General features: G+C 39.9%; 1 protein-coding gene across 2 annotated transcripts in view; it reads right to left on the bottom strand.

Moving 5' to 3' along the window:
- hibch (3-hydroxyisobutyryl-CoA hydrolase) overlaps positions 1 to 19,971 on the bottom strand; it is a 122,067-nt gene extending 102,096 nt beyond the window's left edge. Inside the window, exons 1-4 of one of the 2 annotated variants that reach the window (XM_072578989.1) lie at positions 19,899 to 19,971; positions 9,800 to 9,842; positions 4,094 to 4,231; positions 648 to 732 (exon numbers count right to left, since the gene is read on the bottom strand). In XM_072578989.1, coding sequence (XP_072435090.1) covers positions 648 to 732; positions 4,094 to 4,231; positions 9,800 to 9,842; positions 19,899 to 19,930 — 298 coding nt within the window. In that variant the 5' untranslated portion in view covers positions 19,931 to 19,971. The other variant, XM_072578991.1, reaches the window with a different exon arrangement.
- Between the last annotated feature and the right edge of the window lie 7,571 nt (positions 19,972 to 27,542).

The following is a 27,542-nucleotide window of genomic DNA, read 5'->3' as shown; positions in this document are numbered from 1 at the left end:
AGCAAAAATCAGTCAAAAATCGAGGACTTATTAAAAGAGACATGATAAACATTAAACCTTCATCCTGCTGAGGCATTCAGGTCTTATCTTGCAGCATAAAATACAAATTATAAAGGATCTCTAAGCTATATCACATAGAGGTAGACCTCAAATCCACTGACTGCTGAATCAACTTTCATTCTTATTAAGCTCTGCAATGCCACTGCATAGAAACTATACAGAAGCCAAGTCTCATTGAACAAGAATATACACATATTACTGAAACAGCAGGATTATTTTTATAACTGGGGAAGAGTGGCTTGGGATAAGCACTTTCTGAATTACAGGCGCAAAACATGTTTCCAGTAGAAGCTACAACATTGGAATTATGCATTAGTGCAGCCTGGAATCCTTTTTTAAAATAGGAAAGTGAGTTATAGCACCATAAGCGTGTCATCATAGCTGTATTTCATAGGTGATTGCTAATTGAGTTTGATACAGTTGGCAGACAATTGCTCTGTTGTGATTTGGCAGGTACTGGTGACTATGGTCATTACTGATGTATGCATCGCAGGTTTGTCCATAATTGCGCATTAATTGTGACAATGTACAAAAATCAAAAAGACTGCCTGTAATAAAATATAAAATGAACTTAGATTGAGGCTCACCTCTAATATCACCACCAGCACAGAAAGCTTTTTCTCCAGCTCCTTTAATAATCACCAGTGAAGTTTCATTGTCTTGCTCCCATTTCTGCCAAAAAAAAAGTCCAACTGAATTAGGAAAGGTGGAACATTAATTTGGTCCATTAAGCAAATTGTTCAAACAACCAGTCCATATTAAGTAAATATGCATGTGTTCACTTACCAATACGTGCTATCTTTCTACACAAATCACTGATTCCTTCATTCAGACTTTGTATGCAACTTGTGAAAAGTGAATCAGCTATAAATGACATAAAATCAATGAAGTGCCGACACACACTCATTAACAATCTCAGCTCCTCTGGTCAGTAGCTGTTGATCTGTCACCATATAGCACTTATGGGGTTAGTCATTATGCACTATGAAGAACAAATAGGCAACTACATCCTTGGACCACCATATAATATCTTTTATATTCTTTGCCATATTAGAAGATGATGTGAGGCAGAGTCCAAATACTTTCAAAAAATATCTCAGAATGAACAGCAAATCACGCATGGCACTTGGAACATCTGACTCGAGGGTTAGACTATCAAAAGGACTATAGGCAGTTAATGGTAAATACCAGAAAGAATGAAGCAATTGTTCATGCTCCTGTTCAAAATCAATCCCTAACCATAAACACAGTCCTTCTACTGACAACTGTTAGACATCAAGTTAGTCTGCTCACAATCTTGATGTCACATTTGTGAAAGTCGTGTTTTCATACTTTTGCATCTTTGAGTTGTGGACAGCAAGGAAAAATATCTTTTTTTTCAAAAACAGGGGTATATTAGGATGGCTGTATAATTTCACAACAAGGAATTTGATATCAATTGTGAACGCTCTTTTTGTGGCTAGGAACCCGTGTAATGTGCAGGCAATCAGAAATCGAGGAGTTGTTTACAAGTAAAGCTGATTTGTTCTCAGTTAACTGAGCACATTGGAATTGAAACAAGTTAGAGACACTGTGTACTGTTGTTCCTTTTAGCAGAGGCTGTCTGTTCTCTATAGTTAAAAGAAAGAACAGTTTAATCTTAAAGAAAATTAGTTACCTTTACTGCAAATCAGCGACATTTTCCAAGTGAATCAGGTTGCTCTGTATTTTCTCTGAGCCAGCAGAAGCTTCCAAGGACTTAGTCAGATGAAGTAAGATCACCTCAACATTGGATTGACTTTCCAGTTTTTTTCTACTCTAACCAGAAATCTATTTTCTCTATTTGTGTTATATGCCAATGATTTATATCTGTTTACTTGTAACTACAATCTAATTGCTTATAATACATCACAACTCTTATTTAGTACAGAAACCTGGTCCTGCTTTTGACCAAGCTCGACCTGAAAGTCAGCTGAATTGAAATGCTGTGCTTACCTTAAAAAATAACGTAACCATTTGATACAGTGGCGCTTGAGTTACAGTGCACAACCTGAGTGGGTCATAACGTATTTGACCCCAAAATGAGCTTCTCTCCTCACATGTGCACCATCATTAAGACCGTCTGTTTTCACCTTCCTTGCATCACTCAATTTGCCTCACCTCAATTCCTCTGCTATTGAAACCCAAATTCCTGCTCTTTCTTTTACGTCTAGACTTGACTAGATCAAAGCACTCCAGGCTGGTCCTACATTCTACCTGGTGACTTAAGGTATACAAAATTCTGCTGCCTGTATCTTAATACATGCTAGCCTTACCAGTGACACTCATTTCTGAAATGATTTCTTTTAAGAATGTAGAACATGTTCTATGCCACTATCACTCTTCTTGCCTTCTGACCTACATTAGTTCCTGGTTAAATAACATCTTAAAAATTTCTGTTTATTTTTAAATTTTCAGGGGTAGTGTACCAGAATGCTGTCAGTAGTTAATTCACCATTAGACAAAATTGGAGGTGGCAGAGGAGGTGTCTGGAGAGTGTAACAAAAGTTAGAAGGAGCCACAGAATGAGTCTGCAATGTGGTTATATCCCTATGATTCCAGCCAGCATATTGACTCATAAGGTAGCCACAGCACATTTAGAAGGAAATACAGGCTAGAGGGGAGAACCTTCATTCCAAAGTTCTACTTGCTGTTAAATTTCTAAAGAAGATAGAAACAGCAATTGGGGTTGCTTTCTCTAAAACAGCAAAGGTTGACCTGATGGAAGCATATTAGATTATGAGAGGCATAAATGGGGTGGAAAGGAAGGCACTTTTTCCATCAGTAGATGGATCAATAACAAGGGGGCATAGATATAAATTAAGAGGTAAAAGGCTAAGAGGAGAGTGGACAAGAGTTTTTTTCTGAACTGAGAGAGTGGTGGAAGTCTGGAACTCATTGTCTGAAGGGTGATCGAGTCAGAAGCTCTCATAACAATTAAGCTGTATTTAGGTATTCACTTGCTTAGTCCTAGCCTCTAAGGCTACAGGTCAAATGCTGGAAAATGGGATCAGTGAGTCAGATTTGTTTTGGCACAGAGCAGACACGATGGACCAGAAGACGTCCTTTTCTGTAGTAAATGTCTATGACGTTTAGAGCATGTTTCACTGCTTGCTTTACAGTTTAACAAGGATAGAAATAAATTAATGACTCAATCCAACTATTTAAGCCAGCAGGAACAGCAATCTTTGTTTAAAGTGTTGGGAAAACAAATTATTCAATGATGCGAGATAGCAGTTTGAAGGAAGTATTGCTTTACAAAACTATCAGTTAGAGCACAGCTGTCACCTTGCTACAGTCTGGGTACCACACTTTATAAAGGATGTGAACACATTGGAGACAGTGCAAATGATCTTTATGAGAATGGTTCCAGAAATGAGAAAGTTCAGTTATGAAGGTTAATTGGAGAAGTTGGGAGCTTTCCTGAGAGAGGAGACGGCTAAGGGAAGATATGATTGAAATTTGAAAAATAATAACTATCAGGACAGATGAGACAGGGAAAAATTGTTCCTGCTCATAAATGAATCAAGAACAAGAGAGCACATATTTAAGATATTTTCAAAATTAAATGTGATTTGTGAAGTAGCTTTCTTCACTTGAGTGGTTCAAGTCTAGAATGTTCTGACTGTAAGTATGGTATAGGCAGTTTCAATCAAGGTATTCAAAAGGGCATGTGATTGCCTGAATAGAAATAATGAGCAGGGATACAGGAAAAAAAAGGAAGAAGCACAAAGTCACGATGCTCATTTGGTGAGCCAGTACAGACATTATGGGCCAAATGGTCTTATGCATTGCAACAATTCTGTGATTCCGTGATATGCCGTCAAAATCTGCTTGAGTTTGGAGCATTCAATAGGTTCATAGAACACTACACTACTAAAGAAATTAATATATTTGTTAGGAAACAGTTCACAGATAAAGTAGCAGATACTTAATTTACACCTTCTATTTTAAAACCAGATACTTTGCATCATTGATTTTAAAATCAGGCAATTGACAAAGAAATGGCACCAACCTTGAGCTGAGGGTAGATTTGTCTAATCATGGAAAGGTTCAGAGCATTAAGGGCCTTTGGCCGATTTAATGTGATTATTCCAGCACATCCAGACTTCGTCAAGATCACTTCCTTTTCCAGGCTAGCATTAGTAGACATCTAAGAAAAAGAGCACAAAATTTGATTAGGACTTGAATGGCAACATTGAAATAACTTCAATAAAGGTACTTGTACATGATAGCGCACTGCTGTTCAAACTTTATGTCAACTATCTTCCTCAGTCACCCTCCCATTTTCATTTGAAATCCAAAAGTTAATCACTCTAGTTTTTCTAGTAACTGACTGGATCTACAGAACATGACGCTAATGGTAGAGGTACAGAAGAACATGTTTCTGATGTTCCGAGCACATCTTCAGACCAATGGACCATTTTAATTGTTCAGTGGTTCACTCAGTGCGCAATATGATAGGACATAAAACTATGCTTGCAATCATATTTTTGCTGTGCAAATTAAATGCAAAGTTTTATCTTCGGCCTTTAAATTGCAAGATGGTCAAGAAGAGCCAGTTTGTCTGAACTGTTACCAGAGTAGTTTGTTTCTAATGCTCAGAGCAGTTTGATATGTTCATCAAGCCAGAAGGAGCACATTTTGAAGATATTAACAGTATCTGCTCCGTGAAAGTCCTATGTAATTCATTTTAGAAAACTATTACCAAAGATTGATAAAATACACCATAAAACTCACTAAAATCTCTCAACAGGTCAAAGATTTATTTGTTGTATAGGCATTGCCTATTGAAATTGCTGAAGTGTTGTTTTTCAGACTGGAGGCCTGTGAGAATTGGAGAGCCACAAAGATCAGCGCCTGGGTCCTCTACTTTTTGTCATTTACATAAATGATTTGGATGCAAGCATAAGAAGTACAGTTAGTAAGTTTGCAGATGATACCAAAATTGGAGGTGTAGTGGACAGCAAAGAAGGTTACCTCAGACTACAACAGGTTCTTGACCAGATGGGCCAATGGGCTGAGAAGTGGCAGATGGAGTTTAATTCAGATAAATGTGAGGTACTGCATTTTAGGAAAGCAAATCTTAGCAGGATTTATGCACTTAATGGTAAGGTCCTGGGAGTGTTGCTGAACAAAGAGACCTTGGAGTATAGGTTCATAGCTCCTTGAAAGTGGAGCCGCAGGTAGATAGGATAGTGAAGAAGGCATTTGGTATGCTTTCTTTTATTGTCAAAGTATTGAGTACAGGAATTGGGAGGTTATGTTGCGGCAGTACAGGACATTGGTTAGGCCACTGTTGGAATATTACATGCAAAACTGATCTCCTTCCAATCAGAAAGATGTTGTGAAACTTGAAAGGGTTCAGAAAAGATTTACAAGGATAAGATCATAAGACCATAAGACATAGGAGTGGAAGTAAGGCCATTCGGCCCATCGAGTCCACTCCGCCATTCGATCATGGCTGATGCGCATTTCAGCTCCACTTACCAGCATTCTCCCCATAGCCCTTAATTCCTCTAGACAACAAGAACCATCAATCTCAGCCTTGAAGACATTTAGCGTCCCGGCTTCCACTGCACTCCGTGGCAATGAATTCCACAGGCCCACCACTCTCTGGCTGAAGAAATGTCTCCGCATTTCCGTTCTGAAATGACCCCCTCTAATTCTAAGGCTGTGTCCACGTGTCCTAGTCTCCTCGCCTAACAGAAACAATTTCCTAGCATCCACCTTTTCAAAGCCATGTATTATTTTGTACGTCTCTATTAGATCTCCCCTTAATCTTCTAAACTCCAACGAATACAATCCCAGTATCCTTAGCCGTTCCTCATATGCTAGACCTGTCATTCCAGGGATCATCCGTGTGAATCTCCGCTGGACACGTTCCAGTGCCAGTATGTCCTTCCTGAGGTGTGGGGACCAAAACTGGACACAGTACTCCAAATGGGGCCTAACCAGAGCTTTATAAAGTCTTAGTAGTACATCTCTGCTTTTATATTCCAACCCTCTTGAGATAAGAGACAACATTGCATTCGCTTTCTTAATCACAGACTCAACCTGCATGTTTACCTTTAGAGAATCCTCGACTAGCACTCCCAGATCCCTTTGTGCTTTAGCTTTATTAATTTTCTCACCATTTAGAAAGTAGTCCATGCTTTTATTCTTTTTGCCAAAGTGCAAGACCTCGCACTTGCTCACGTTAAATTCCATCAGCCATTTCCTGGACCACTCTCCCAACCTGTCTAGATCCTTCTGTAGCCTCCCCACTTCCTCAGTACTACCTGCCTGTCCACCTAACTTCGTATCATCGGCAAACTTCGCTAGAATGCCCCCGGTTCCCTCATCCAAATCATTAATATATAATGCGAACAGCTGTGGCCCCAGCACCGAACCCTGCGGGACACCGTTCGTCACCGGCTGCCATTCTGAAAAAGAACCTTTTATCCCAACTCTCTGCCTTCTGTTAGACAGCCAATCCTCAATCCATCCCAGCAGCTCACCTCGAACACCATGGGCCCTCACCTTGCTCAGCAGCCTCCCGTGTGGCACCTTATCAAAGGCCTTTTGAAAGTCTAGATAGACCACATCCACTGGGTTTCCCTGGTCTAACCTACTTGTTACCTCTTCAAAAAATTCCAACAGGTTTGTCAGGCATGACCTCCCTTTACTAAATCCATGTTGACTTGTTCTAATCAGACTCTGCTCTTCCAAGAATTTAGAAACCTCATCCTTAATGATGGATTCTAGAATTTTACCAACAACCGAGGTTAAGCTGATTGGCCTATAATTTTCTATCTTTTGCCTTGATCCTTTCTTGAACAAGGGGGTTACTACAGCCATCTTCCAATCATTCGGGACCTTTCCTGACTCCAGTGACTCTTGAAAGATCTCAACCAATGCCTCTGCTATTTCCTCAGCAACCTCTCTCAGAACTCTAGGGTGTATCCCATCGGGGCCAGGAGATTTATCAATTTTAAGACTTTTTAACTTTTCTAGCACTCTCTCTTTCGTAATGGCAACCATGCTCAACTCAGCCCCGTGACACCCTTTAATTTTTGGGATATTACTCATGTCTTCCACTGTGAAAACTGACGCAAAGTACTTGTTAAGTTCTCCTGATATTTCCTTATCTCCCATCACTAGGCTCCCTGCATCAGTTTGAAGTGGCCCAATGTCTACTTTTGCCTGTCGTTTGTTTCTTATGTACTGAAAGAAACTTTTACTATTATTTCTAATATTACTGGCTAGCCTACCTTCATATTTGATCCTCTCATTTCTTATTACACTCTTTGTTATCCTCTGTTTGCTTTTGTATCCTTCCCAATCTTCTGATTTCCCACTGTTCTTAGCCACTTTATAGGATCTCTCTTTTTCTTTAATACATTTCCTGACTTCCTTTGTCAGCCAAGGTTGGATGTTGCCAGGGTTAGAGGATTTGAGTTATAGGGAGAAGCTGAACAGGCTTGGGCTGTTTCCCTGGAGCGTCGGAGGCTGAGGGGTGACCTTATAGAGGTTTACAAAATTATGAAGGGGAGTCCAGAACTAGAGGGCATAGGTTTAGGGTGAGAAGGGAAAGATATAAAAGAGACCTAAGAGGCAATGTTTTCACACAGAGGGTACGTGTATGGAATGAATTGCCAGAGGAAGTGGTGGAGGCTGGTACAATTGCAACATTTAAAAGGCATTTGGATGGGTATATGAATAGGAAGGGTTTGGAGGGATATGGGCTGGGTACTGGCAGGTGGGACTAGATTGGGTTGGGATATCTGGTCGGCCTGAACGGGTTGGACCGAAGAAAACAAAGGAAGAGACACAGAGAGTATGGATTGAAAATTGAATGGAAGACAGACTGATAATGCAAAAGACTATATATCTCTTTACTCTGTTAAAATATGCTTATTAAAATTGTTCTAAGCAACCCAATTTGGAATCTATAGTTAACTCAAGTGTAATATATCAGCAATTTTGTAATGCTAACTTTGAGTGCGAGGTAGAACAGTAGAGTGTTCAAAATGCAAATAGGATCATGGATTACAACAAATGAACAGATTATACAGATAATAAAATGACTGGGGATGGTCAAATAACCAGATTTATATGATAACATTTGCACTGTCAGATTTATTTGTTCACTATAAATACTACAGAAAGTTTAACAGCAGCAAAAGAATTTACACAGTAAAATGTAGAATTGCAACATTAACCACGCATTAATCTGCTGAATGATAGATCGCAAAGCATGCTAGTCAATTTTAATAGTTTACTTACATGATGGTTTATCAGTCCACATGTAATAATGGGAAAAAGGCATTTTAGACTTTTTCAGTTTAAGAATTATAGCATATTTGCCCTCAGATGGTCTTGAGAATTTGATCAGTAGTATTCCATAAGGAGATTGTGAAGCTAATATTGTTCTTATTTCTGGCAGAAATAATTCTCCAAAACTGGAAGAAAGCTCATGAGTTTTGAGTACTTGAGTAATATGATAGTAGGAACATCTGGACTGAAAAGAGGAATGTGCAGTTTACAAGGTAAATATAGCATTTACAAAAATATGAGGTTAACTGCAAAACAATGTAGTGGTATGGATGCAGATGGATAGTAGGAGCACAAAGCAAAGGGTGATAGATGACAGAGCTTTGAACTAACTGAAAGCTGATGTAATGTTGCAGTTTCTACTTATATGAAAATATTGTTTTTCATAACTTTTAACATCAAAATAAATGAACTAAAATAAATTAGTTGGTTGTGACTTTCAGTTGTTCCATGCTCCCCCTGGTGTAACATTATGCAAATGCAACCAATTCTTCTCACTCACATAGAATCATAGAGATGTACAGCATGGAAACAGACCCTTCGGTCTAATCCATCCATGCCGACCAGATATCCCAACCCAATCTAGTCCCACCTGCCAGCACCCGGCCCATATCCCTCCAAACCCTTCCTATTCATATACCCATCCAAATGCCTCTTAAATGTTGCAATTGTACCAACCTCCACCACATCCTCTGGCAGCTCATTCTTACACGTACCACCCTCTGTGTAAAAATGTTGCCTCTTAGGTCTCTTTTATATCATTCCCCTCTCACCCTAAACCTATGCCCTCTAGTTCTGGACTCCCCGATCCCAGGGAAAAGACTTTGCCTATTTATCCTATCATGCCCCTCATAATTTTGTAAACCTCTATAAGGTCACCCCTCAGCCTCCGACGCTCCAGGGAAAACAGCCCCAGCCTATTCAGCCTCATCCTATAGCTCAAACTCTCCAACCCTGGTAACATCCCTGTAAATCTTTTTTGAACCCTTTCAAGTTTCACAACATCTTTCTGATAGGAAGGAGCTTTACAGAGTGTTTACGTAAGAAAACATTCCTTAAAACATAAATCTTCTATTCTAAATAATCATTTAAAACCTGTATATATTGCAGCACAGAGAAGAAACATAGAACTGATACTTCTTGTACTAAAACATGTCTATGCCTATGTAACTAATAGACTGTTGTCATCTATATAGCTTGATTGTAGTTTTTGTATATATGTTCCTCAAGGATAAAGGATGAGAGTATCTGTAGGCACACAACATCATCATCCAGTATTCTTAACTCAGCTAAGTCAATTTGGAGACTATCCTTAAATCTACTCTGTTTAGTTATCATTTTAATTCTTAAAACATCGTAATACAAATGCAGGACAACAAAGTGATAAACATCAGTGCACACTTACTAGATGTTTCTGTACTATCTGTAACCTCGAAAGAGCCCTCAGCCTGAAATAAAAAAGAAAATAACAGCGATTAATGATTGAGTCAGACTTTCAGATTATTTACCAGTTGACAACTGAAAAGTTCAAGACTCAGAGGGATAAACCTTTGTTAGTCAAATACATCTAGAACTGGGAGAGAGGGCAGTAATGTTAGTAAATAGAACGGAGATAGCAATCAGTTGTGGTTTAATTCAATGATGGAAGGGGCCCAAGAGGCTTAATGGCCTGCTCCTGCTTTTCTCCCATTCTAAACGTTCTTAGAAGCGTACAGTGATCATGGATTACAACAAATGCCTGTGTGTGCCTCCTAATGTCTCACTCTTCTGGTACCTTGTGGTATTTGGCACCTCTACCAGTATGCGCCACTGGGTAAGGATGTATAGGATAATTCACTGCCATCAATCAATCTCGATTATCCGGCATTCGATTAACTGAATGTCGGATTATCTAAACAAGATAATAAAGTCCCGATGCTTGGCTATGTTATCCAGCATTCAATTAACTGAACAATATACTCCCCGCCCGTGTCCTTTGGATAATCGAGGTTCTTCTGTACTACCATGGGATTTTTTGTGCCCACCTGAGGAGACACGAGGTCTTTGATTTAGCATCTTGTCTGAAAGATGACAAGTCCCAGAGTTGCAGCATTCATTCATTACATTACTGTACACTGTCAAGCTAGATTTTGTACTTGGATCTCAATGTGAACCTCCAGACTCTGACCCCTGTAAGACTTACATCATTGAGCTACAGGTGACACCATATGACCAAACAAGAGTAGGCCATTTGGCTTCTCAGGACTGCTCTGCTAATCTGATTGCAACCTCAAACCCACAGTCTCATCTACCTCTGATAACCCTTCATCTTCTTGCTGAAACAACAACCTATCTACCTCTCTTAAAAATATTCAAGGCATCTGCTTCAACAAGTTTGTCAGGAAGACAATACAAAAGACTAGCCTCCCTTAAAGGAATTAAACTTCACCTCATCTCAATTTTAAATGGCAACCGCTAATGTTTTGACCCCCCTCGTTCTTGATTCTTTCACAACAGGAAACATTCTCCCCACATTTATCCTACTGGGCCAGCGGGCTGAGAATTGGCAGATGGAGTTTAATTCAGATAAATGTGAAGTACTGCATTTTGGAAAAGCAAATCTTAGCAGGACTTAAACACTTAATGATAATGTCCTACGGAATGTTGCTGAACAAAGAGACCTTGGAGTGCAGGTTCATAGCTCCTTGAAAGTGAAGTCGCAGGTGGATAGGATAGTGAAGAACGCGTTTGGTATGCTTTCTTTTATTGGTCGGAGTACCGAGTATAGGAGTTGGGAGGTCATGTTGCGGCTGTACAGGACATTGGTTAGGCCACTGTTGGAATATTGCATGCAATTCTGGTCTCCTTCCTATCGGAAAGATGTTGTGAAACTTGAAAGGGTTCAGAAAAGATTTACAAGGATGTTGCCAGGATTGGAGGATTTGAGCTATAGGGAGAGACTAAACAGGCTGGGGCTGTTTGCCTTGGAGTTTCGGAGCTTGAGGGATGAGCTTACAGAGGTTTACAAAATCATGAGGGGCATGGATAGGATAAATAGACAAAGTCCTTTCGCTGGGTCCAGGAGGTCCAGAGCTAGAGGGCATAGGTTTAGGGCGAGAGGGGAAAGATATAAAAGAGACCTAAGGGGCAACTTTTGCACACAGAGGGTGGTATGTGTATGGAATGAGCCGCCAGAGGAAATGGTGGAGGCTGGTAAAATTGCAACATTTAAGAGGCATTTAGATGAGTACATGAAAAGGAAGGGTTTGGAGGGATATGGGCCGGGTGCTGGCAGGTGGGACTAGATTGGGTTGGGATATCTGGTCGGCATGGACAGGTTGGACCGAAGGGTCTGTTTCCTTGCTGTACATCTCTATGACTCTATAAAAACCCAAGATTTTAAAATAAAACAAAGAGCTGTGAATACTGGAAATCTGAAACAAAAGCAAAACTTGCTGGAGAAACTGAGTAAGTCTGTCAGCAGCTGCAGAAAGCAGAGTTAACATTTTGAGTCCAGTGATCCTTGTTCAGAACTGTTAGTAGCGAGGAAAAGGTGATAGGTATGCTGAAGATGGGGGTAGGGAAGGAGAGAGCAGGTAGAAGGGAAATAGAGCTCAGAGAACGAGGGCAGCATGGTGGCTCAATGGTTAGCACTGCGGCCTCAGAGTGCCAAGGACCCGGGTTTGATTCCAGCTTCGGGCAACTGTCTGTGTGGAGTTTGCATATTCTCCCTTTGTCTGCATGGGTTTCCTCCGGGTGCTCTGGTTTCCTCCCACAGCCCAGAGATGTGCAGGTTAGGTGGATTGGCCATGCTAAATTGCCCATAGTGTTCACGGATGTGTAGTTGGGGTGTAAATGTAGAAGAATGGGGTTGGGTGGAATATTCTTTGGAGGGTCGGTGTGGACTTGTAGGGCTGAAGGGCCTGTTTCCACACTGTAGGGATTCAATTCTATTAAAAATTCCTATTAAAAAGAGAGAACAAGTTAGGCAGACAAATGGATGGATGATAGCATGCTCAGTACAAAGAAAAGCTGACAATGAAGATGATAAGTAGGTGTGAATGAGTTCGTTGGCCTGAAAGCAGCCCATGTTATGATGGGGCCTGGGGCATGAGGGCAGGTAAAGAACGTAGAAGTGGAGTTCGGGTTCTAAAATTATTGAACTTGACATTACGTCCCAAAGGCTGCAGGGTCCCTTAGTGGAAAAAGGGATTCTGTTCTTCCAGCTTGCACTGAGCCCTGCTGGAGGATTAGAGACACTGGGATCTTGTTGGAGACCAAACTGTGAGATCATCCACACTGGAGAGACAAAACGCAGAGTTTTGTCAAATGTCTATGCTTTGTCCACAAAAAATGACCCCGAGCTTCCAGTTGCCTGCCACTTGAACATACCGCCATGTTTCTTGGCTAATGTTTCTGCCTTGGGCTGGCGAAGTGCTCCTATCCCCACCCCACACCCTGAATTCAGCATAAATACCACCTTTTTGTAATTACTATCAATTTTGAACAAGTGCTATTGGACTTAAGATGCTTTTGCCCACATCTTTTCATCCCTTTAGCGCTAAGAACTATGTCTAACTCCATGAAAATATTCAATGTTTTGGCCTGAAATGGCTAGGGAAGCAAACTCCACAGGCTTACAACTCTCTGGGTAAAGACATCTCTCCTCATCTCAAACTGAAATGGCCTACCCTATATCTTTAGATTACAGTTTTTTATTATAGAGTCATAGAGATGTACAGCACAGAAAACCCCTCAGTCCAATCGGTCCATGCCGACCAGATATCCAACCCAATCTAATCTCACCTGCCAACACCCAGCCCATATACCTCCAAACCCTTCCTATTCATATACCCATCTAAATGCCTTTTAAATGCTGCAATTGTAATAGCCTCCATCATTTCCTCTGGCAATTCATTCCATACCCGTAACACCCTCTGCATGAAAAAGTTGTCCCTCTTATATCTTTTCCCTCTCACCCTAAACCTATGCCCTCTAGTTCTAGACTCCCCAACCCCAGGGAAAACACTTTGTCTATTTACCCTATCCATGCCCCTCATAATTTTATAAACCTCTATAAGGTCACCCCTCAGCCTCTGACACTCCAGGGAAAACAGCCCCAGCCTCTTTAGCCTCTCCCTATAGCTCAAATTCTCCAACCCTGGCAACATCCACGTAAGTCTTTTCTGAACCCTTTCAAGTTTCACAACATCTTTCCGATAGGAAGACCAGAATTACATGCAAAATTCCAATAGTAGCCTAACCAATGTCCAGTACAGACGCAACATGACCTCCCAACTCCTGTACTCAATACGCTGACCAATAAAGGAAAGCATACCTCTTCACTATCATATCTACCTGTGACTCCACTTTCAAGGAGCTATTAACCTGCACTCCAAGGTCTCTTTGATCAGCAACACTCCCTAGGACCTTACCATTAAGCGTATAGGTCCTGCTAAGATTTGCTTTCCCAAAATGCAGCAGCTCACATTTACCAAAATTAAATTCCATCTGCCACTTCTCAGCCCATTGGCCCATCTGAACAAGATCCCATTGTAATCTGAGGTAACCTCCTTCGTTATCCACTACACCTCCAATTTTGGTGACATCTGCAAACGTACTAACTATACTTCTTATGCTCACAACCAAATTATTTATATAAACGATAAAAGTAGTGGACCCAGCACCGATCCTTGTGGCGCTCCACTGGTCACAGGCCTCCAGTTTGAAAAACAACCCTCCATCACCACCCTCTGTCTTCTACCTTTGAGTCAGTTCTGTGTCCAAATGGCTAGATCTCCCTGTATTCCATGAGATCTAACTTTGCCACTCAGTCTCCCATGGGAACCTTGTCGAACGCCTTACTTAAGTCCATATAGATTACATCTACCACTCTGCCTTTATCAATCCTCTTTGTTACTTCTTCAAAAAACTCAATCAAGTTTGTGAGACATGATTTCCCACGCACAAAGCCATGTGTACTATCTCTAATCAGTCCTTGCCTTTCCAAATACATGTACATCCTGTCCCTCAGGATTCCCTCCAACAACCTGTTTTTCTAATCAACTGTTCAGAGACGTTATTGCACACCTCTGAAGCAGACAGGATTGAACTTGGCCGCCCAATCCAGAGGTAGGGATTCGTTAGGTTGTAACCCTAGTTCTAGACTACCAGTCATCGGGAACATGCTTCCTGCATTTACCTTGTCTAGTTCTGTGTTTGAATCCTCTTGCTTGAAGGCCAATGCAGGTATATCATCTGCTTTCTTCACCACCTGCTGGACCTGCATGCTCATTGTCTCTTGTTATACCTCCACCTTTTCCAATCTACTGCAATTCAAATAATAATCTGCCTTCTGGTTTTTGCTACCAAAGTGTTAACCTCACATTTTTCCACATTTGCCATGCATTTGCCCACTCACCCAATTTGTCCAAATCACACTGAAGCATCTCAGCAACCTCATCACAGCTTACTCTCTCACCCAGCATTGTGTCATCTGCAACTTGGCAATATTATATTTCAGTCCCTCATCTAAAACAAGAATACAGAGGAACCTCAATTATCCAGCATTCAATTAACTAAATTTCAGATTACCTGAACAAGATCGCAAGGTCCCAATGCATGGTTAACTATGTTATCCGGCATTTGATTAACCGAATGAAATACTTCTTCACCCTCCCCCACGCTCCTCCCCCCCCCCCCCCCCAAATGTCCTTCGGATGATCAAGGTTCCTCTGTGTATATAGTGAATAGCTGGGGTCCAAATACTGATTCCTGCAGTACAAGGCTCAGTACTGCCTGCCATTCAGAAAAATATTGTTTCATTCCTACTCTGTTCCCTGTCTGCATACTAGTTCTTTATTCATGTCTGTACACAATCCCAATCTTGAACTTAACTTCATTTTACAGTGGTCACCCCGGAATCCAAACGCCCTATTGTTCAAACAATTTGGAATCCAAACAATTATTTCGAGAAAATCCTGCCCTAAAATCCGAACACATTTCCAGAATCCGAACACCATGTACCGTTCAGGTCGCACATTGTTTGTTCAGTTCATCCCGGGAAGTAGTCGTGAAAGCATCTCTCGTGTATCCATCACTAGTTTACCTCATGTTTTCACCTTGATTTGTGCTGGGTTTTTTTAATTATCACCCTTGTGCATTCACCATGGCACCCCAGAAGAGCAGTGAAGCAAATAAGTGCATTCACCCTTAGCACTCCTCACTTAGGTAAATGAAGTTATTTTCCTGTTAGTACATTTATTTCTTGCTTTTATTATTATTACTTGATATTTAGGTCACTTACTCATCTTATTTTACCTTAACCAAGTGTATTTGCAGTTAAAAGTGTCTTGAAAATGTTTTTTTTTGGGTCCAGAAACAGATTAATTCACTTTCCATTATTTCTTATGGGGAAAATAGTTTCGGACTCCGAAATTTTCGCAATCTGAACAGACTCCTGGAACGAATTAAATTCGGATTCCAAGACACTACTTTACTTGCTAGTTTCATTTGCTGGACCATATCCAAAGCCTTCTGCAAGTCTAAGTAAACCAAATCCAGTGGTTCACTCTTATTATTTCTACGAGCTAATCCTTAAAACTTTCCAGTAGATTTGCCAAGCATGATATCCTTTTCCAAAATCTATGCTAACTCTGTCTGATCCTGCTACTATTTTCCATTTTATAATGGCCATAAGCATTTTCCCCACTACTGACATCAGGGTAACTGGTCTATAATTTGCCATTTTCTCTCTACCTCCTTTTTTTCAAATAGTGGACTTACATTAGCTACCCTCCAATCCAAAAGACTGTTCCAGAGTCTATAGCATCTTGAAAGATGACCACCAATACATCCATAATTTCTACGATCACTTCCTTAAGTACTCTGGGATATAGATTATTGGGGCCTTAGTCAGCCTTTATTCTCATCAACCTCCCCAATACCATTTCCCTATGAATATTGATTTCCTTCAGTCCCTCCCTCTCACTACACCCTGAGTTCCTGACATTTCTGGGACATTATTTGTGTTCTCTTTTATGAAGAGGGAACCAACAATTTAATTGGTTTGTCATCTCTTTGATCCCCATTATGAGTTCCTCTGTTTCTGGCTATAACTAATGTTTTCTCTTCACATATCTGCAGAAGCTTTTATAATGAGTTTGAATGTTCCTGCAAGTTTACTCTTCTACTATATTTTCCCCCCCACCCCCAATCAATCCCTTTGCCCTCATTTGTTGAAATCCAAACTGCTCCCAATCCTCAGGCTTCTTGCTTTTGTGGCCAATTTGTATGCCCCTGCCTTGGATCACTACGATCCATAATTTCCCTTGTTAGTTATGTTCAGGCCAGAAACATTACATTCATAGGCACATTGCATCTAGGCTAATCTTCCTTCCCCCAAAAGATATTTGGGACCAGATGTACACTTATAAGTTTCAAAGTTAGTAATGGCGCTCATTAAACTGAGATTAGCTTCGTATTCCAGATCGATTCATCAAATTTCAAATCCACCAGCTAATATGAAATCTGAACCTAGATGCACAGAGCATTAGCTGGGCCATTTGTTCTTAATGTATGTATTTTAGCAGATTTTATATTATTATTTTAATCTTGCATCAGTACATACTTCACATCAGCAACAGTTAACAAACTGGTACCACATTTTTGTCAATTATATCTTGTTACAAATTACTACGCATTTTGGCAAAACTAACTTTGTTCAGAGTTTAGCAATATATCTTATTTATTAAAAAAGGTGGCACTGATATTACTTCAGAGCTCATCTTAAAGCTTGGCAAACTTTATTCGAGCTATCGCTTACAGTGGGTGAATAACAACAGGTCAAACAGTGGCACATTAAATACAAAATAGGGTAGGGCCATTTAAAATAATCCACAAACTTGTTCACCACTCTGGGTAGAAAGTTGTCAAGTGGCCAAATTATGTAACTACAGTAAATTGAGAGACGTAATGTCACCTTCAGGTTCTCCTTGAAGTCAGACACCATCCTAACTTTCATAAATATCATTCATTCTGGAATGCTAAATCAAGCTCTTATTTCTCATACTACCATTGTAGTACCAACATTATGGGAACAGCAACAAACCAAGAAGCCTCAGCACCATCTTTTCAATAATGACATGAAATGGGCAATAAATTCAGCATTGCCAATGCTGGTTACATGTCCAAAGCACATAAAAGACAAAGTTAAATTCGGCAAAACAGCCAGAAATTTGGAACAGGATAAAATTCACAAAAAGTTTAACAAATACGTTAAGTATTACAGATGCAAAATTAGTTCAGATGCACGACTTACTATCATCCAACACAGTGAACCTTGAAAATGTCACGTGCCTACTCTTTAGAATTCCCTAAAACTCTCCAATCTCTCTCCCAAATTAAATATTCTGAAAGTAGCAAGTTTTAATCACTTCCCAATTCTCAGGCGAGAACACAGCTTTTTTTTCCCCTCAGTTGCAAGTTTTGGGTCATTTCCTCTGTTAATGGCACTAAACACACTTAAGGCGCTTACACTGTTAATCACTGCAGCATTTTCCACTCGTTAATCATGTACACAGTTGGTTGTAAAATATTTTTCCTGTAATATTTCATGTGCTATTTTGTGCTTCCTGAATACACCGAATGCAGTACGAAACCATTAACAGTGGTTGTCCATTTCACCTTCTGACAATATTATGGGAGTAGTATCACTGTTTTATTACAAAAGCAAAATGCTTTACTGGACACTTTGGGGATGCTGACAATCTGCAGCAAATACAGCGAAAGTTGAGCAGGTCTGACAGCTTGTGGAGAGGAAAACAGGGTTAGTGTTTGAAATCTATGATGCCTCCTTATAACAGTTAAAAATCACACAACATCAGGTTATAGTCCAACAGGTTTAATTGGAAGCACACTAGCTTTCGGAGCGACACTCCTTCATCAGGCGATAATGGAGGGCTCAATCCTAACACTAAATTTATTGCAAAAATTTACAGTGTGATGTAACTGAAATTATACATTTAAAAATTGATTGTCTGTTAAGCCTTTCATCTGTTAGAATACAGTGATAGTTTCACTTCTTTCATGTGTAAATCACAAAACCTTTTTTTAAAAAAGTTGCATTCTCGGGTTAGCTGTTAACAATAGTGATAGCTAGACAATATGTTGAAGATTCTGGATTTCCTGATGAAGGGCTTTTGCCTGAAACGTCGATTTCGAAGCTGAACTGCTGTGCTCTTCCAGCACCACTAATCCAGAATCTGGTTTCCAGCATCTGCAGTCATTGTTTTTACCAATATGTTGAAGAAGTTGGCCCCCTGTGTTCTCTATCTATGCCATGATGTTTAGATTGATTCTAATCTAAAATGTGAGATAACGGAGTTTTACATAAATTCATGCCATTTTTGAGCTCAGAATGCATTCATGTAGAACTCTGAGCTCAAAAACTGCATGAATTTATGTAAAACTCCATCATCTCACTTTTTAGATTAGAATCAATCATGGCATAGACGGAGAACACAGGGGCCAACACCTTCAACATATTACTGGTCCTTGAATGCTGCATGAACTGCTGTGCTCTTCTAGCACCACTAATCCAGAATCTGGTTTCCAGCATCTGCAGTTATTGTTTTTACCTTCAACATATTGTCTAGCTATCACCATTGTTAACAGCTAACCTGAGAATGCAACTTTTTTAAAAAAAAGGTTTTGTGATTTACACATGAAAGAATTGAAACTATCACTGTATTCTAACAGATGAAAGGCTTAACAGACAATCAATTTTTAAATGTATAATTTCAGTTACATCACACCGTAAATTTTTGCCATAAATTCTGTTAGGACTGAGCCCTCCACTACCAACTGATGAAGGAGCGACGCTCCGAAAGCTATTGTGCTTCCAATTAAACCTGTTGGACTATAACCTGGTGTTGTGTGGTTTTTAACTTTGTACACCCCTGTCCAACAACAGCATCTCCAAATCCTCATAGCTGTGTGCATGTGCTTCAGTGTCTTATTATATTCAGTTTCCTGCAATCTGAAGGATAAGGGGTGAGGGGGCGATGGTTAATATTCTAATACCGATAGCTCGGAAGTTTGTAGGACAGCATTGGGCCCATAGTACGGGGATCCGGGAGCAGCAGAGGGTGACAAACCGTGTTGGGATCTGAGATTATTGGGAGGGTGGGAGGTTGGGTCTGAGGACCAGGGAGAACTCTCTGGGAGTGTACCAACGGTGAAGTTGTCTGGGAACCACCGTAGGAGATGGGTTGTAAATGCAGAAAAGCTTATGCCTAAACGTTACAAATGAATAAACTTTTTTTTAAAATCACGGGAAATCGAAAGGATCGCACCGACAAAGGCTGCAGTTGCTCACATTAGAGCCTGTGTTGCAATGAGAAGCTCTCTCACTGCTTTTCCTCTCGACTCAAGCCGAATGCAAACGGCGGGGGTGCAGCGGGCCACCCGAGTGCACTGCACCCTCAGGCAGGGACACGGGCCTTTCAGGGGTCCCAGACACCCACCTTGACTGAGCTGAGAAGACCCAGGTACTCATGACTCCTGTGAGCTCCCGATTCCCCGGCGACACGGCCAAGAGTCTCCCCCCCCCTTCCCTCACACAATCCCACCATTACTTGTCACAGCGCCACCTTGGGCACGGAGGAATCACATTGGCCATCAGGTTCAAAGCTTGGAAGGATTATTGCTAAAAAAATCACACTACACCAGGTTATAGTCCAACAGGTTTAATTGGAAGCACAATAGCTTTCTGAGCGACGTTCCTTCATCCACCTGATGAAGGAGCAGCGCACTGAAAGCTAGTGCTTCCAGTTAAACTTGTTGGATGATAACCTGGTGTTTGGTGATTTTTAACTTTGTACACCCCAGTCCAACACCGGCATCTCCAAATCAAGGGTTATTGCGGTGCACTAATAGTGTCCCTACCTCTGAGCCAGGTAAACCTGGGTCAAGTCCCATCCTACTCCAAATGCATGTCGCAGTATTTCTGAACAGGTTGATTAAAAATACCTATGGCCATTATTAAACCTACTTAAAGACAAAAGAAAACGGAAGATGCTGAAATCCAAAGTAGGCAAACAGGAGGCTGGAAGAATACAGCAAGCCAGGCAGCATCAGGAGTGGAGAAGTCAACATTTCAGATATATCCCTTCTTCAAACCTACACCTTGTAAAGAACATACCTGCTAGCCTGTCTTGGTGGTAGGTTAATATTAAAAATGGCAAAGTGTACACTGTGGATGTTGAAGAGTTGAATGCAAATCATTCCGTGAAGTTCAAGACCATATTCAGATGATGTACTGTCAATTACATATATTAAAAAAGACACTAATCTGAATCTGGTGCAATACCTGAAAAAGTGATATACTTAGAAAAATATATCGAAATATGTACAGGAAACCTAATACAACCCCTGATGTAAGGCTTATGCCCAAAAGGTTGACTGTCCTGTTCCTCAGATGCTGCTTGACTTGATGTGCTTTTCCAGCGCCACACTTTTGGGCTCTGACTCTCCAGCAACTGCAGTCTTCACTTTCTCCTAGTCACAAATACAACCCCTTGACCTACAGTCAAAACACAGGAATCTCTCAGATTGAAGCCACAATCTATTTCACAAGCAATTGATGTTGTTTAAAAAGCAAGCAGGCGAAATAGTTTGTTCCCACCCCACCTCCAAAACACACACACACACACACACAAAGATAGTGATTGGCACTTCATATGGGAAATCTTGCAAACTACACCCTCATGTCTTTGGAATGAATGCAGTTAAGTTTGTAAATTCAAACTTTTTAATGACTAGGTCAACAATTTTCACGAGTAGTCTTAACACATACACCTGTCTGCCCCAGAGAATCTTTTTGGATGAGGGAGGAGATGAATGAAGATCATCCATATACATTCTTCACACTCTTTATGTCCATTACATGTATTAAAAAAGACACTAATCCGAATCTTGTGCTTCGCCTGAAATAGTGATATATTTAGAAAAATATACTGAAATATGTACAGGCAACCTAATAAAATGTTTATTTGCAAAGCTACAAATATAATGCCAGTGCTTAAGTATTTGCATTACAACTCTCAAGTACGCATATACCCAGCAAGGTATGGTGCTGGTTTGTTTTGTCCTCAGTCTTTCTTATCCAATTGTAGCTGTCATAGGGAAATCGTCAGCATCCTGTGCACTAAATACAGATGAAACATCATAAATTTCACTTTTATGGATTAAAGCCAGGTATATTGAATGATAATCTGCATATGATTATTACAATTAAAAATACTGTCAACACATTAGTTTGACAAAACCAAGTTCTATTTATTTAGCACCTTTCACATTATTAAATATACCAAAGCCATTTAACAAGAGCATTATAAAACTAAATATGACTGCGCCAAATAGGGAGAAATATGGTCAGATGATCAAATATTTGGGCAACATGATAGGTTTAAAAAGTGTCTTAAGAAGGACCTGAAGTAGAGAAGCTGAGAGATGCCAAACTGGGGTATTCCAAACTTGGGGCCTGGACAACTGAAGGACCAGCCACCTAATAATAGTGATCCATTGTTTTACCAGACCATAGGCTGCTGTTTCATTAGAAAGAAATGATTAGTGATGGTGGGGTTGGTTTAAACTGAGGGTCAGCAAACCTCAGGTGAAGGCAGATGTTGCCAAGGACAACATCATGGTGACATCAACTGGAGTTGGAATTGAAGACATGCTCTTGATATTACACTGTGTTGCAAACCTGCTGTCCAGCCAAGTGAGATAACCAACACCTAGCTGCCAATAGAGCAGTAATTAAAATCAATGATTTACAAAAGGCCAGAATTAAAAGAGTGCAGTGTCTCAGAGGGTTGAGTGGCTGGAATAAATTGCAAAAGATAGGGAGAAGTGAGGCAATGGAAGTATTTGAAAATGAGGGTGAGAATTTTGAAATTAAATTTTGCTTGATTAAAATCAATGTAGGCCAACAAGTATAGCAGTAATACTTAAGTGGGAATTAATACTATTTTTAATCCACTTGCAATCAGTTGCACACTTCATTTTAGTAAATTTATCATGATTAAATACCATTTTAATCTTCTGATGAAGATGTCTCTATTCATTATGTGTCGTGGATCACAGGGTGCATCCAAACCATTCATTTCAGATTTGGTTAAATGCAGTTAAGAGTAGATGTAACAATAACAATTTGCTTAAATATGAACATTTATTCGTTAATAATATAAAATGGAAAAAAAAGGGGAAAAAGACTTAAATATGACCATCTATTAAGTAATAAAAAAAATGAAAAAGGAAAGAAAACAAAGCAATGAACCTCACACCCTCCTACTCATCGAGGACCCCTCAATCACCGGCTGGTGTGGAGGCTTAGGTTTAACAGCCAGTACAGAAAACAATCTGAGAAGTACAATAAAGCTACTTTGCTTATACCATCTTTGGCACATACAGGAATGTTCACAGGACTCATTCAAGGTCATGCAGCTGTCGAATATCATCAACAACTTTAGCTCTTCAGCCTATTCTATACATTATGCCAGCAATCAAATAGAGTGCAACACTTCAAAGAGGCAGCTCTCCATCATCATCTCCTCAAGAGCAATTAGACGTGGGCAATACGTGCTGGCCTTATTTACATCCCATGTAAAAGTGAAAACAGACAGTGACTAACAGCAATAATGTCATCTGAGATTTCAAAAGTCACAAGAATTTGTTAACTTGTAAAGTTCAATAGTCAAATGGAATTTATATTAATTGCTGTTCATTTATAATTACTTAAGATAGCAATATAGTTTAATGTGTCACAGGTTTTTAACAAAATATGCTTTAATGGCTTTAATCAAGTTTTAATGGCAACTTCATGAGGATCTACACAATATGACATCATTCCCAAAGGAAATTTCTTCACAAATATTAACTCAAATCATATCACACATGATAATTAATTGTTTCACTAAAATATAATAATTTACAATGATTTTAATTTCCGTTTGCTTTTTGAAGTTGGGAATGCAAAGCAAATTAATTGGTGGTGCTCCGCTTTTATTGTGATGTGTTAAATATGGGAAATACAACTTTTACTTCAATACCCCTCTTTTGCCAAGTATTAAAGTACGATTACAGACATAAAAATAATACCTTTTAAAACTGAATTCTAAACTGACCCCAATACTGTTGATAATGAATCATTTATATTGATCAAATATTTTGAATTATTGTAATACCAAATCGTCATTGACATATAACATAGGGCTGAATTTTCACAATGTCAGGCAAAATGTTTTCTTGAGTGAGATGCATAGAGTCAGGTCCACCATGGCTCGTGCGATTTTTCCTGTGCAATCTTCCACTCTTCAATATTGTTAATTGTACATCCTGGCTCCACGGCCTTCATCTTACGGAATTTCACCGTGGGAGAAGCGAAATGTTCACTGTTCACGCCAATGATTCTACATTTACAGCTCAGCTACACACCACTTAAGAGTCACAGAGTCAGACAGAATGGAAACACATCCCAATATGAGTTAGTCCCAAATGCCAACATTTGGCTTGTATCTATTTAATCCTTCCCATTCATTACCCAATCCAGGTGCCTTTTAAATGTTGCAATTGTACCCACCTTCAACCACTTTCTTTGGCAGCTCATTCTATTCAAACACAATCCTCTGTGTGAAAATGTTACCTCCCAGGTCATTTTTAAATCTTTCCCCTCTCACCTTAAACCTATGCCCTCCAATTTTGGACTTCTCCAGCCTCAGAAAAGACCTTGGCTATTCACCCTATCCATGCCTCTCATGATTTTATAAAGCTCTACAGGGTCATCGCTCAGCCTCTGATGCTCCAGGGAAACACTTAAGAGACTAAAAATCATAAACTGCCCTTCTCCCTGTGGTGCTTAAAGCATCTATGTTCAAACCATGGCCCAGAAAGGAAAAATATTTCCTTTGTTGATTGGCAGGGACCTAAATGTGCTGGTGGATAGGGTAGTCAAGAGAAAGGTAGTGCTGTATTGTAGAACCAGCAAAGGAGGCCACACCACCAAACTATGCAACTGGTACAGAGACATCAACATAACTCAGTGCAGTGTCTCGGGTGAAGTGCAATATGCAGCAGTATAGAAAGTAAGCTAATGATCTTCTGTACTCCACAAGGATAAGTGACACCATCTTTGCTCTGTCATAGGACAACCACTCACTCTAGCACTGCACAGATATCTCATCAGGGCTTTTGGACTACAACCCATACAATTGCAAATATCATGTGCACTCTCACCATCTTATTATTCTAAATTACTAATGATTCCTACCTTCTGCATTTCCTACTCTTAACTGGAGAGATCTCACCATCTCTCCTGATCCTGCATCACTACCAACTGCTTTTCCACTTATTTCCATCATAATCAATCTCACATTTTGTCTTATTGCAGGTAAAATGTATTCACAACCAGGCCAAGAGGGCCAAATTGGTTTTATTTTTTTTGGGGTGGGTGGTGCGGAGCTAGTGAGGAAAGAATACTAGGTTGGCCCAGAGAACAGCATGGTCACTCATGTACAGATAGAGAGACTTCCATGGATAATCAACCTAGTAATTTTCATTCTACTATGCTGCACGCTTTTCCATTAACACTGACATTAATTCATTCCTAATTTCAACATACACATCCCTCTTACACATATAATTTTCTCACTTGTCTTATGCATGGCCCCCCCTTCAACTGTAATAATTTCCTTAGCCACCCACTCCAATAATGGTCCATCCTCTGGAATAACTTGCGAGCACAGCCCTAACGGAGAACAGCCAGTCCCTAAAATGAAGTCTCCACAGTACCCTGACTGAAGTACCTATAAATCCTAGACTGGTTGCATTTGACCCGCAGGACTTAAACATAGGCTGAAAGACAGAGTGCCTGGACTTTAGTAAGATCAAACACCTGACTCACCATGGTCTAGCCCATGGAATCAGACTAGCTCCTTGATGGATTGTAGTGGTACATCCTGTCTGACTGTATTCTGCTTTGACTCCACTGAGAATGGGTCGCCTTTGTCTTTTGACTTGGCCATTTGGTTGATGCACATGTGTTTGCCATTTAAGCTGCTGACACATGCTATAGATATGACACTGATGTAGGACAGTGCCATGCAGCAACATGTCTACAACCATGATGATTCAGTGTTCCAAACTGTAACAAGCTGGCTATCTCTTCTCTGTGCTAAAATGCAATACAAGCCACAGAGGCTGGCAACAGCCAGCATTGAGTGAATGAACACTAAGAAATGAACAGCCATACAATACAGACTGTGTAGATGCTTGTGTGGCTCTATGTACAAAGCAATCTAATAGAAGCCTACAAGTCGTGGCTATCCATGAACTCCACAGTGAAGTCCTGAAGCGCTGAAGTAATCTGAGAGTTGGTTCTAGAGAAGGCATAATAATGTAGGTGAGGCAGGTGGTTTACCTGTGCCAACTTGCTTGGAGGAGGATAGTGTTTATGGAGAAGGCAGGGATATGTGGTGAAGACAGAGTTGGCTGAACGCCCAGAAAACAAGCAGCAAAATGCTGCAAGCAGGCTGCTGCATTGACTTTATGTCAGGAAATGGCATTGTCTTTCTTGGGAAAAGAGAGGAGAATTGAAGTGACATGTAAATTAGATGGTTTCGGCTAATAATGAGATGCTGATGCATAAGAATAAGAAAGGTGCCATTTAATAATGAAATTCTGAAGTCACCGTTTAAACCTTAAGTAGAAAATTGAAAATATTTTCTCAACATCACGATTTTAAATTTTCTAACATCTTGCCAAATTTTCCCAAGTTTCTTATTATTACCCATGCCAATCAAGACAGTGGAAAACTCTGTTCATGGTCTCTGCAATTTGTTGACTTACCTGAGGCTTGTGAAGGCTTATTAAGATTCGTTGTAGCTAACATTGAGAAATGCTGTTTCATGGTTTATGAAAGGAGGAATACAAGAATATAAAATTTAGAATAAACAAAGTCACAAATTTGAGAATTTCTTTCTTTTCATATGCATGAAGAAACTGCATTGTCCCTTTATTTCACATATTTATGTTAGGAATCTACATATCGGCAGCTATATCCATTGAGACAGTTCCCCGAAAAATCAGAATTACTATATAGTATATAGGCTTTTTTTATCCAACTAAAAAGGTGATGCCTCTTCTTAAGAACTAAATGAACAAGAAACCTAAATAAAATATGTTAAGTGCTGTGTGATGAAAATTGATCTTGAACCAGTAAAACAGCACTTCTCTTGCTAGCCATAAAGGAGGTTAATAGACCCCCTTAATAATGGAAAGATCAGCTGCATTATAGATGTTGAATTGTATGTATGGATATCCAGAATAGAGACTTTTGATTTGTACAATAAAATTGCTAGAATTTGTCATTTCTTTCAGGACATTGTATCCTTAAACAACACATATGATTACTTCTGCTTTTTTTAAAGGTGTGAAACTTAGAACTACTGATGTTCAAAGAGATATGAGTGTACTTATTCTAGGAACACAGAATGTTAGCATGCAAGTAAAACAAGCAATATGTAAGATAAATGGCGTGTTGAATTTTATTGCTAGGGGTTTAGAGTGCAAGAATAAAGAGGTCTTGTAATATAAAATGATTTTGTCTTGATTGGCTTGTTAGGGTAAATACTGAGAAAATGGTTCCTCTCATGGGGGAGTCTAGGATCAGAGGGTTTAGTCTCAAAAAACAAAAGGGTGCCAATTTCAGACTGAGATGTGGAAGAATTTCTTCCCTCAGAAGGTTGTGAATCTTTAGAACTCTGTAACACAGAAAGCTGTGGGGACAGAGTCATTACATATATTTAAGGCTGAGGTAAATAGCAGTCTTAATTAGTAGAGGGATCAATGGTCATGAGGAAGAGGCAGTCACGTAACAAAGAGGCCTTGGAGTGCAGGTTCATAGCTCCTTGAAAGCAGAGTCACAAGTAGATAGGATAGTGAAGAAGGCGTTTGGTATCCTTTCCTTTATTGGTCAGAGCATTGAATACAGGAGTTGGAAGGTCATGTTGTGGCTGTACAGGACATTGGTTAGGCCACTTTTGGAATATTGCTTGCAATTCTGGTCTCCTTCCTCTCAGAAGGATGTTGTGAAACTTGAAAGGGTTCTG

The sequence above is a fragment of the Chiloscyllium punctatum genome, chromosome 10, assembly GCF_047496795.1.
Source record: "Chiloscyllium punctatum isolate Juve2018m chromosome 10, sChiPun1.3, whole genome shotgun sequence".
Lineage (NCBI taxonomy): Eukaryota > Metazoa > Chordata > Chondrichthyes > Orectolobiformes > Hemiscylliidae > Chiloscyllium > Chiloscyllium punctatum.
This window is presented reverse-complemented; position numbering and strand designations above follow the sequence as displayed.